The sequence below is a fragment of the Hippoglossus stenolepis genome, chromosome 23 (assembly GCF_022539355.2).
Source record: "Hippoglossus stenolepis isolate QCI-W04-F060 chromosome 23, HSTE1.2, whole genome shotgun sequence".
In the NCBI taxonomy this organism is placed as follows: Eukaryota; Metazoa; Chordata; class Actinopteri; order Pleuronectiformes; family Pleuronectidae; genus Hippoglossus; species Hippoglossus stenolepis.
Genome location: NC_061505.1, coordinates 6,550,154 through 6,562,860, shown reverse-complemented (window position 1 = coordinate 6,562,860; position 12,707 = coordinate 6,550,154). Strand labels below are relative to the sequence as shown.

At 43.6% G+C, this 12,707-nt stretch overlaps 1 protein-coding gene across 7 annotated transcripts in view; it reads left to right on the top strand.

Moving 5' to 3' along the window:
• rgs12a (regulator of G protein signaling 12a) overlaps positions 1 to 12,707 on the top strand; it is a 38,606-nt gene that overhangs the window by 5,030 nt on the left and 20,869 nt on the right. For 5 of the 7 annotated variants that reach the window (XM_047338901.1, XM_047338903.1, XM_047338902.1 and 2 more), the window contains exon 3: positions 656 to 748. In XM_047338901.1, the coding sequence (XP_047194857.1) occupies positions 656 to 748 (93 nt within the window). Of the gene's footprint in view, positions 1 to 655; positions 749 to 4,983; positions 5,269 to 12,707 lie in introns of those variants that run through there. The other 2 variants (XM_047338906.1, XM_047338904.1) reach the window with 1 other exon arrangement.

The window sequence follows — 12,707 nt, the reverse complement described above, 5'->3', positions numbered from 1 at the left end:
AAAGCAAAGTTTTTAAAGTATTTTTACACCACAGCTGAATTTGTGCCTTCGTCCCCGAGCTGTTAAATCAGAAAGAGGACAATCTTGTGCAGGAAGCCAGGGAAATTACAGGGTAGAGCCCGTGTCATGCACTGGTAATTATCTGTAATTCTTCAACTCCTGTTTGAAACTTTGGACACAGCGTCCCTCATCATAAGAATAGGGGTGGCTGGTTAAACTGCATAATCATTCCCGCAATGATGGGAAGGCAGATAACCATAGTGCTTCTCTCTCTGATTTCCAATGGTAGTTTGTGACAGATGAAGTGCTTCTCGTTTGGTGCTTTGTAACTGGGCCTCACAAGTTCACATGAACCTGATGCTACCACTTGCAATTGTGTGTCATCACCCTCATAATTGTAGAAGCTCAAACAAGGAAATCCGTCAAATTTAGTAGGAACACTAACATTTCCATGCTGTCATACCTACATCTGGATTTTACACAAGTATATTGACAATAAAGTTGAATTAAATTAATGACAGTAACTTGGAGCCAGTGCTTATGACTGACTGTTCCATAAACCTTTTTAGAGGTTTGTATAAGTTTGCTACCTGTACAAGGATATCAATGTTCATGTGTGTGTTTTTGCTCATCCATCTCTCCTTTATTTTGACAGGGCTCCAGGTTTTGGGGAATGGGCGGTGCTCGTGCCTCAAAGCGCCGCTCTGCCAAACGTCTCAGCCTGGCACGGTCACTGGATGACCTTGAGGTATTCACCAAATTCTTTTCTTATTGCTAGTTTTCCCAGCATGTGAGTTATTGAGTTGTTTTAAAATAACAAACAGTGGCAGTGTAATATGTGACGTGCACCACTTTTCCCCATTTTAGAATTGACAGTTTTTTAAATCCAAGCTGACGGTCTGACAGTGTATTTCCCTTTCGGCTGGGCCTGTTTGCAGAAAGGTCGGCCAGATTCTTTAATGTGCACATTCAGGTGAACCATTGTGACCGATTCTGCTCCAATTCCAGCTCTTTTTTTAACCTTTCATTTCCGTTGCCTTGAACTCCGCATTTGCTGCTGCACTTGCGCACAGGGGGAACAACACAAAGTGGCCTTTGTGCGGGGGCCAGAGGCACGGCCCTGTTTGTTTGGTCTCGCTAATGAGCACTGCCGCGCGACTGAACATCGCCCTCGCAGTCTCTCGTATAAATGCTGCCGAGGAACTCTGCTTCTCCTGTCGTCCCTCCATTCAACGCATTACTCATACACAGCGGATTCACATTCATAAAAACGTTCCTTCATCCCATAATTGCTCCGAACGCACATGTTCAGACACTGTAACAAACCAAAAAGTGGTGTACTGTATTGCATATCCAACTATTAGTCACACACAGACACACCTGCAGACCACACATTGTACTCAAAGAGACTCGCCACAGATCTCCTCCTCGGGATTATTCCAACCCACACTATACAGCGCTATTGTTTAAAAATCTCAGGGTCTGCTGCAGATGCACAGCCACAGGATTAAAGGTGGCTATATAAAGGTACAGCCACAGAGCTCTGGCTTGCGTACAGCAGAACTTCTTTGCCTTCTTTCCTTGTTGATTTAAGGCTCAGTCATGTTGCCCCTACAAACGAAGAGATACGTCTGTTTGAAACAACGTAACCATCACTTCCCACATGTGTGCTTTATGTGTGATAAAGATTTGGACAGTAAGCCAGATAAGGGCGTGTTGTGAACGACTTTTGCTCACAAAGTCTTTGTTCAAAAAGTCCTGCCATTATTGAAAATTCTTCTTTGTGTCCTATGTATGTCTTGTTTGAACTATTGGCTTTACTGCCCCCCCGCATGATTTCCAATGGTGCTGCTCCGTTTGATCTGTTTGGTCCCTGATCCATAAACTTTAAGGAGAGGTGCACAAATATGGTCGAAATGAACGCAGAGTACGACCAGAAGGCTCCGTCCTTATCCTTATACGTATCTAACGATGAGCATAGATTTGCTTTTACCGTAATCACCAGACCACACTACATTCAGGTTCTTGTACAAAAGAGATCCAAAAATGCTTCAGATACTAAAGATACTCCCCCCTCATCCATACTGTATGTTCACATCATAGAAACGAGTCGTTAAATTGGAATGTGTTGATATTTCCACATGTTTGTGTTGGTTTGACGATGTTGTTTAATACATTCAGTTGCTATGGCGGTTGGTGTCCTAGCAGTTGCTAAGTGTAGGGAATCTATCAAAAGTTTAACATCATCCCTAACAACTTCTGCCGGCCTTGTTATGAGACATTTATTCCTGCTCTCAGTTTAGGGTGTAAGCCGTTTCCGTGGTCGATCTTTTTTCTATGGAACAAACTAACATTGGCTCCGTGGTGAGCCGGATGCTTTCACACTTGTGGTGCGTTGTGTTGACTTCTCTTTCTTTTATTTTTACACCTTGAGTTTGCTTTGTTACGCAATATTTTGTCACCTGTAATACCTGGACTTCACACCTCGACTATATCGGGACCTGCAGTGAGAAGTGAGAAGACAGGCTCAGGCTGGTCTTATAGCTTTTTAAGTGTCATCATTGTTTAAAAACAGTGGTCTTCTTCACGGCAGCATTATCAGTATTTCTGCGCATAGTCAAGTTCTGACATGTAGAATAAATGATGGAAAGGCTGAGTTTGACCAGGTGAGATAGGCTGAGTTTTGTTTACCATTTTTCTGTCTACACATCTGATCCATTTAATCTCTTCATATGTGAATTGCAAACCCCAGAGAATGTCTACATCCAATTTTGTGGACATTTTTCCGAAGCTCGATATATGTTAAGTCAAAATCCATCTGTAGGGCAAACTCATAGTGAGTACACTCTATACCTCTAGTTGCAAGGAGCCATGTTTATTACAGAGGAAGTGAAGGATGATAAAGGATTGATTCCCCTGTTCAGAGGTTTCGAATAATCAATTACAATAAGGTTTTGTACCCTCAGATTTCTGGTAGCATGTTTCCTGTCTTAAAGGAAAGTAGTGCTGGATTTTCGAGGCTCAGTAGAAAACTAAAAAGGTATAACATCAACCCATAGCATAAAAAAGCCTTTTTTGATCCCTTCAATGTTGTTATTTATTATATCCTAGATATGTCCTCAAAATGATGTACACTCTTTCTAAATCACTCCACTTCAACATTTCTCTGCTGTTATGTCTTGTACAAGTTATCAGTCAAGCTTTACCTCCTATAGGAAAGACAAGACAAGTTTCTCACGATGCACTGGACTCATCACACTGCGTCTAATCGAGAGCATTATCAAACCTGTGCCGTTTCCCACCACGTTGCACCTATACATTCCAAGAAATGACCCCATAGGGAATGTTTTATGATCGTCAAAGGCAACTAGATCCTTGCACAGCACTTAGGGTCTCATTTCAAGGGGCTTCACCCTGAGTTCACGGTCAGAGATCAGATTGTGTATTTACAAAGCAAACCAAAGCCCATTTATTGGCATTACCAATTGTGTTCTAATGGAGACTTGCATACGGTTTATACAAGGTTTGGTGGTTTATCTGAAGCAGCAGATCTGGAGAACCACTTGTCTCTAAACCATCCATCCATTATCTATACCACTTATCCCCGCAGAGAATGAGGGGCTTTAGCCAATCCCAGCTTACTTTGGGTGAGAGGTGGGGTAAAACCAGAAACTATGAAGACCTTGTGCATCAGACAGCAGAGTCTGAAAAAACTCAACTCTCAGAACTTCGCTCGTCTTGTGAAGGTTGCACTCCTCTTCAGAGAGAACGCTGAAAAGGAAACGATTAACCTACCAAACTAAAGCGCTCACCTTGAGTGACTACAAGCTTTTACATATTCAGTGATAGCAGCGCAGGAACAAACTTGACAGGTGTAAAGTGTCTGGTTTCTGCGGCGCTTTCTAGCTCGTGTGTTGTTGTGAAGGATGTTCTGAAGGACTGCTCTCATGCCAAAGAAAAACCACGATAAGCTCTCAGCCAGCGCTCGCATCTGTACTCACAAGGACACCGTGAGACTATTCCGGAGTTCACCATCAGTGCTCGGGGCAGACCCTTGTGGATAACCCCTGTACGTGGCCTCGCTGCGCGTTCTGGACGAGCCCAGCACAATTTTGGACGCGTGTGGCCGTGTTGCTCTTTCCATGGTTGGCGGTGTGCGTCACAGTGGCCGGCGCAGGAATGAGCAATGGCTTGTTGTTTTTCTTCACATTACAAAGACTCCGACACGTAGCTTTCTTGCAAACCCACGCACCCACGAGTCAGAACAGCACACACATAATCCTGTGCCTTTTGGACACATTTGGACCTGTGCTTGTCTAGTTCAATAGAGGGAGAAGCTTCTTTTTAATTCTCTGTTTGTCTTTGAGGTGACTGGTTTTTTTCCCCCTGCATCCTGCGATGAAGAGATTTCGATGTATGCTGAGCTTTTGTTGTCACGTCCCCTTATGTCTGTGCATGTTGAAGAATGTGTTGCTTTTTATGTTATTTCCACGCAGAAATGTTCTGAGCCCAACTGAAAATGCCCCCCCCCCACATCCCACCGCACCACTCCACCACCACTATGAGTCGATTCCTTCCTCCCCCTTGTTACCAGCTCCAAACTGATGCTTTGCAATTTTACAGAGATGACACCATTGGCTGGATGCTGTGTCTGTGTTCACACTGACTCTGTCCTCTGATGTGCTGCTGCATGTGAAAACATCTGTTAACGTGAGGGCACACTGTTTTATTCAGGCGTACTCTCAGTGTCTGCTGGGAAATTTTGGGCACCTCTTCTTCTTCTTTTTTTTTTGCTCCATTAGTGTGAAGTTTCTCCTTTCAGGTGTGGAGACATTAGCAGCTCTCGTTTGCACGCCTGTGGGTAATAGATCTATCCTGTGGGCGTTTCAGAAAGGCATGAAGACACAGAGGCGGGGAGGGAGGTAAACAGAGAGGAAAGGAGGAGGAATTTACAGCAACGAGAGAGAGAGGAGGGTGGAAGAGGGAGGGAGGGAGAGAGAGAGAGAGAGAGAGGAACCGGCAGCAGAGGAAGAGAGAGGGAGCTTTTGAACTCCCAGTAGCTGTCAGGATTGCTGGCTCTCCTGCACGCTTTCTCGTCCCCCGGTTGAGCTCTGTCTCTCTGCGCTGCAAACACTGACACACACACACGCCAGGGAGCTCCAGCGGATGGACTCGTTTACACACAGCAGGCGTGTGGAGAAGCGCTGAAGACGAGCCAAACGCACGCACACAGCGTCATACATGGAGCAAACTTTAACTCTCAACTCTGTAAGTCCTTGTCATAAAAATCTTGGAAGTCTTCATCTCTCCGTCTGTCCTCACTTCTCTGTTTTGGCGATGCCAACCTCATCTTTCACACTTGTGGTGGTATCTTCCCTGCCACCGTTACTTTTCCTTCTTTGGGCTCTTTGTGGCTCCTGTTGTAGCCTTTGAGCGGCATACAGTGGTTAGCTTGTGTGGTCTGTCAGAGGAATGTTTTGAGTCGTGCCAGCTGAATTCTCATGTGCTTTATGGTACACACAGCACTGCTGTATACAGCAAAATGTGGTGTAGCTCCGACATCAGGATGCATGCTGACTTTAAATTAGACCTAGCTATACTAAAAGGGGTTTGTAAAGTGACCCCGGATTATTCTTGTGAACTGTATGAGCCTTTGAATGATGTGCGCTCGGCTGTACTCGCTCTGAGAGGGGAAGCCTTCTCCCAGTCAGTTGGTGACAATGGGAGAAGTTAAATTCTCTGAGGTTATGGTTGTCTGACAGAGTTACATTTTCAGGGATCTTCAGGAGCACTGTATTTGCAGTGGTCATGTTACAGCAAGACTTTAGTTTAAACTTGAAATGGTTGCCTGTGATTTTACCTTGCCTGTGTTAGTGTTGTGCAGACATGTCCTCTCTCTGATTCAAAGTCTTATTCACTTTTCTCTTTGCTCAAATATGTCCTACTTTTGGTGCTGCTTGATCTTTTTTTCCTCAACTATATTGCATTAGTTACAAAGATTGGATGCCACACTTGATTATATTAATTAATCTGTCTATTATGGATGAGGGTGTTATGACTTGAGGATAGGAACCAGAATAGTGTGTTCCAGGGGATCTGCGTTACAGGCAGGCGAACACGACGCACTTCTCACTGACATCACATGGCCAGCTCTGGAGTGTGGGTGGACATTTGCACTCACGAAATGTGTCCTTAGGCTAGCATTATAGGATGCAAAGACTAAGTAGCCTGACATTTTGTAAGTGTCTCCACTATATGATTCCTTTTCTCCTTCTCCTCCTCCTTGCGAGACATTTCACTGCGATTACTTGTAATTTTGCTCTCTTCAAACCCACCAACTGGAAAAACAGCGCGTTAACACAACAAAACTTAGCACTCGAGTAGAAGTTATTTAAAATGTCCGGCTGATGTTTTCGCTGCATGAACGTGCAACAGCCAATAACCAGATGACCAGATGTGGCTGTGGTTGCTGAGTTTGCTATTTGACCGCGCTGTAACCACGGAAAATACCCGCTGCCTCGCCATCTCTGGACGGAGACGCACTGCAGCTCAACTGTTGGCTGTTGTCACGCAAAAACGCTATGACATCATCTATCAACATCCATGATTATGATGTATCTTTTTCAGTTAACCACATATCATCATCTGTTGATTGGCTGTCGTAAAAGCTGTCTGTACCATGATGTCTATACATCTGATACACAACTGTGGGGAATGATTCACCACTCACTGTTTACCTTCCTCAATTGTACTATTATTACATTTCTCTGCTTCACCGAAAGGGAATCTACTGCCAAGGGTGTGGAGGTTACTCAACAAGGAACGGCTCAGGACCTGCCAAAGTCTTTTATCACCTCCCTGGTAACAGTTGAGACATGTCTGGGATAGAGCGATCTGCCTGTCGTGTTCAACTCTTTACCCCACACCTGTAGCTCAGACAACGCTGAGGTGGATTCGCATTGAGCAAGACAGAGCTGTCTCATTAGAACGTGATGGGATGGCAGGGAGGCCCAGAGCTGAGTGTGTAGTTGGTATCGTTGTGGCCTTGAATTGGCACAAGATGCTGCAGAATCAGGCCAAGGTCGCACTGTGGAAGTCGTAAACATGGATTGTCAGGGCAGACAAGTTCTCCCTGTGATATTGTGAGGCTTGGCGCTCCATTTTGGCAGTGTAAACACTAACTTCTCCTCATGCACTTTTTCTATAAACATCATAATCCCGTGGTCAACATGAAGAAATATATAGCTTCGATCTTTTGGTTGAGGAAAATGCCACGGGCGTGTTATGTCCTGCACCATGAGTTATTGTGCTTTTAAGTGCTTTTAAAGGCAGTAAATGAAAAGGTTGCCCTGAAATGCAAATTGTGTAGTGCTAGATAACTCAATGCTCTATGTAAAATGGCAGAAGCATAGTTATGACATAAATAAGTAACTGTCTACTAGGAAGCATTGAGTGTGCAGACGAGCACTTTTTTGGCAAAAGTAAAAACTCACCACACAGTATTGTATAACCAGCTATTCAGCTACAACAATACTGTGAGCATTGTCATGGTTTTGTTATCATGCCAAATACCAGTAGAGATTCAGTGTCCTCCTACAGCCCTCAAACTAAAGGGATGGACTTAAGCCAAGCTTGTCCTCACCTCTTCCCTAGTCTCATCCATCCAGCTAATGTTCCCTGCATAACCAATAGGATTAGTGCACCCCCGTAAGGTCAGGAGGACTCCCACAGGAAATAAACAATTATGCCAGTTCCTTGTCACAGGCATTAAATAGCCTTGTACACTCCCGGGAGGCCGATATGCATACATATCTCGGCCTTATCATCGCTCAACCAAATGTACCCAAGCACACAGACTTTTCAAAACAACATACACTAAGTGTTCGTGTAAGTACGTGTGGTGGAAAACGTGGGGTGGGGGGTTCACAGGGCTAATTATAGGTGTCAGGTTCCAGGTTGGAAAGTCCGTTTTCTGGTGGTTTTTTTTATGGAAGACAAGGAGAGCAGCAGCGGGAGGGTGTGGTGGCATCTTATGTGGTTTTACCCACCTAAAGCCCTCCAGGCTCATGTGTGCGCGGCCCTTTTTCTATGATAATAAATGGGGATGGGAGGGGTCTTGGTCTCCGGTTCTAATTTCGCTCTCTTCAGTTATTCTATTTTCGTGGGATCCAGCTGTGTTGTGCCGCTCTTCATGTGTGTTTGTCCAACACAGCAAAGGGAGTTAATGTTGTGTTTTAATGCTTGTGATAAGGCTTCACAGTTGTAGTGACTGAGTCGAGTGTCTGCTAACATGAGCTGAACAGGTTCAGACAAAGTGAAGATCAGAATTTACATTGTTATGAGTTGGGAAAGAGAGAGTCTGATACTGGTTGGGTTGCTTCAGCGAGGAGGGCAGCAAAGGGAAACATGTAAACAGGCTAGCACACCCTGTCAGCTTCTTTATCAGCAGCAAGTGGCACAAACACACACACACACACACACGCACACGCACGCACGCACGCGCACGCATATGTGCACCCACACACAGCAGGAGCACTGCGGAAATCATAGTAATGCCACGTTAATCCAGACAGGAGTAGAGCCATACCCATCTGCTGGGGCTCACCGGTTAGCATTGGGGAACAGGCGGTAGATTACAGTTGATCAAGGGGATTAAGAGATGAAACGCACCGTGACGATGGCCTCTGTTTGCATGCAAATCACTCATGTCTTTAAAGACACCGAGAGAGCAACTCATTTGTTTACTGATAGGATTACGTTTAAAAGCCGCCTCGACACAAGTCTGGACCCTTTACTTGGCTCATGACACAGGGCCTGACGTTTGTTCACCCAGCATCATTATACATTCTGAGGTAGAACTTTCATATGTTTGTTTAACAGGAAAATCCCTTTTAGTTTATTTGTTTCTAAATCAAACTATTTAGAGAGCAACTTAATTAAAGCACCCATTACAAGCGGCCATTGTTAGGCCCTGTTCAGGCCTGGTATTAAACGTCCGTCTCGGGTGATGAAGCACAGGTGTGAATGTACCCACGATGCATTGAGGACACCAAGTGAGGTCCATGGTCTGGGACACTTGTGACCACATTCTTTTAGCAGCATGAACACACGTGTCCTGGGTCCATTCAAGGATACTACATCCTCTGACCCCCTACAGTATAATAATTAACTTAAAACGATTATTACAATTCTCAGTCTTTCCCATCCATTGATTGATTTATTTGTGGCCACCTCCGCAATATTACAACCGACTGCCACATTGATTTTCTATTTTCTTTTCACTGTTTCAAATGAGTAAAATCTTGATTCTCTCAGCCCTTGATTCTCTCAGCCCTTCCTAGGCCTGTTCTCTCACAGCCTCTTTCTCCCTCTCACACACACACACACACACACACACACACACACACACACACACACACACACACACACACACACACACACACACACACTGTAAATGAACCTGTCTGTCAAACTTAGACTGGCGAAAAAACAACATCACTTGGTCTTTGCAAACAGAAATGATGTACGTGTTATTTGCATAGGGAGTAGGGAAGTGAGATCCAATCCCATGTGGGGAGAGGAGACACATTCTAAAGCCAGGTGTGGACTGACGTGAGAGCTGTTCATTTGTGATTGGATCACCAGAGACGGATGTTAGTACCAGGTCTGAACTATAGACTGTATATAAAGCTGGACGACACAAATTAACTTCCTCCCATTGTACAAAATATCCTGGATGCGGGTGCCGCCATCTTTTCCTTGTGACATGGTGTTAAACCACGATATTGCGCTCCAGATTGCTGGTCACACATGATGTTTCATGATTGAAATCCAGGATGATTTGAGCAGTGTGGTTTTTTTCCACCAACATTATGTGCCCCTTGTAGAAAAAAACGAAAATCAGAACATTTCTAAATTTAATTTTCCTTCAGTATTAAAAGCAAAAGTGAAATTACACCACTGGCATCATTTCTTAGACTCTTGTGACCAGAATAGCGTTCGTCAGTTACATGTTGAAATGTTCGAGTTTCACAGCCCTTGATATGTATGGACATAATAGCAAAGGAGACTCAGGAATTGTGTTCGTGTTGTTTACCATTCCTGGTCCCTTAGCATCACATAAGCATGCTGACCTCAACAGATCCTTGCTAATGTGATAGAGTGTCTGGCATATTTGTGGTGACAAACAAGATTACCCTCAATAAAAACACTGGGTTCCACTTGTTAACCACCAGAAATCAAATACAAGCTTGTCTGTTGTCTGTCTACACTTATCTTCACTTGGATATTGTCGAATGAGTTTCATAATTCTCCGAATCAGTCTGACTCCCTCCCTCCCTCTCTCACACACTCCTTGCTTGGTTGGGAAAGAAATGTCTCTTCCATCTTATCAGTCACCGCACCCTCTCCCTCCCTCCCTCTAAAGGAAGTTGCCTCCATGCGAAGCTCTCTCTTGATGTTATTTTCAGGGAATAGTTTGTCGTCTGCCGCAGATAGCAGGTCCAGATTATTTTCCCGTCCTCGGTCAAGATTGCCTGGCGGAGAGCTTGACATGCAATTAGGTCTTGTGACAAGCGGCGCTCGTTGTCGCTGTGAAGCCCGTGTGGAAATGTTTTGCACATTGATTTAATCAAGCGAAGGCTCAGAGCTCACGTGAATCCTTTTTACTTTGTGGCAACAGGCTTGATTTCTTGGAGCAGCAACACTGGAGAAAACGCCAGTGAAATGTTTTTTTCCTGGAGGCCTTTTGCTTGAAGAGTTCCAACATGTTTCGCTCCTGTTGTGAACCTATAGATGCGGTCACCTTTCTGCAGCCACTCTCTGCCTCAGGGGGGTCAAAGAGCAAAATTAGAGCTGGGGGGCTGAGCGATCTGCGTTCTGTGAGTTTCTAACCACAGCTATGGATGACTCAGCTCAGTGCCTCGAATAGCTTCTAATTACTGCAGGACAGATTTTATCTGCACATGAAGGCGCACATGCTTTCTGTGCTACAGTTCTATATTATAGCATTACGTATGTACACTAGTAATTATCTGCACAGTACTGTGTTTTTTAATAAATAACCTTTTGTACTAAAATGATACAACATATGTGGTGGTGAACATCAAACATGACTTTGGAAAGCTACTGCCAATTAAAACTCATAAAGAGAATAGATCCTCCAGAGTTTTAATTCTTTATTTGGTGTTTTTGAGATGTTCTTGGAGCTGTATCAACACTGTCTAGAATTATTTTTAAATTTTTCCAGCTGTGAGAGCTCGTCTATTTCTGTTGTGCTTTGTATTGTAGGACAATATTGCACACAATGAACACAGATTATTTTGTCCCAGTGAGGAGCCCACAGGATTTCTTATATTCAGACCGAAACATGCAATTATCGAATTCATCTCAAAAAAGCTTAAAAATGCTAAATATCTGGAGAATTGGATCCAGACATTTTCTGGAGTTTGTCTTTCACATATGAAGAGTGCAGCAAGACATGTGTGGGTCAACAGGAAAATGTCTGGAACATGTGGTGGCACCTGGGTAGAGCAACAGGAGGCCGGACATGACGTACAAATGAAAAGCACCGTTTTTCTTTACAGCACATTACTTTACAATTCGATAATGAATTGTAGGTGTGGGAGATTTTGGCCAAAACATACAATTATGAATGAAGCTTTCTGATGCTTGATTTATAATAACTACAAATCATATTGTCCACATGAAGACACATAAAGGAACATGTTAGTGTGTAGTCCTGCACAGCTTTGGATGATATGAGAATCAAAAATGTCTTACTCAGAATTTAGTGAGATATTTTCACTTATTTTTAAATATATATGTTTATTGCAGTTGTTTTCATGATACAGATAGAAACGCAGATGCAACAGATGCTTTTCCTATAAACTACACAAATACATCATCTTCCTTCCGCCCCATCAATGGGACTTTCTTCTGGACTCAATTTGTCTTCTGAGTCTCTGAATTGCTCTCGATGGGTTTACTTCTCTCACTGCCAATTTTCTGCTGCATCATGTGGTGTAACGCCGCGCTGTCATTTGTTGAGGGACAAAGTGGGAACGCTTGTTTTGATGCAGCTGATTTCCCTAATGACAATGCTGCAGAGTCGATGTCACTTGGAAGTGAGATTGAATTGGCGTATATGCATCGAGAACGCATTTTTAATATGATTCATCGTGGGAGCCCTACTTGTTGTGGCGCAGACGCTGGCAAGAGAATCACATCATTACCATTTTTTATACATTATTTTTAGATTTATTTGTGATGTGTACGATTATTGCGATTTGTGAAATGCAAAAATTCCCATAGCCGTTGAAAATGCAACTCAAAATATTTGTCTGTCACAATCTGGTGCAACACATGAAAGTGTCCCACCATTATTTATCTGCATTTGTACATTTCAGTGCAAACACAAATCTATACAACCCAGTGCATACATGAACAAAGCCTCTCCTGAGGGTATTAGGATGTAATCTGTGGTTTGCCTTTTCAAACCATCAACACAGGCGTGCAAATATTACAAACATCCAAGATATCCAAAGGGGGAGACCATGTAGAAATCCAATTAAACAGGATAAATCTACCATGAAAAGCAGTCTGTTAATAAACACCATATCTCATCCATTATTTATGTCAAAATTAAGTCCAAAGAACACAAACACGTTTGTCGGAAAACCTCAGAACACACGGCCCTATTATTCAAG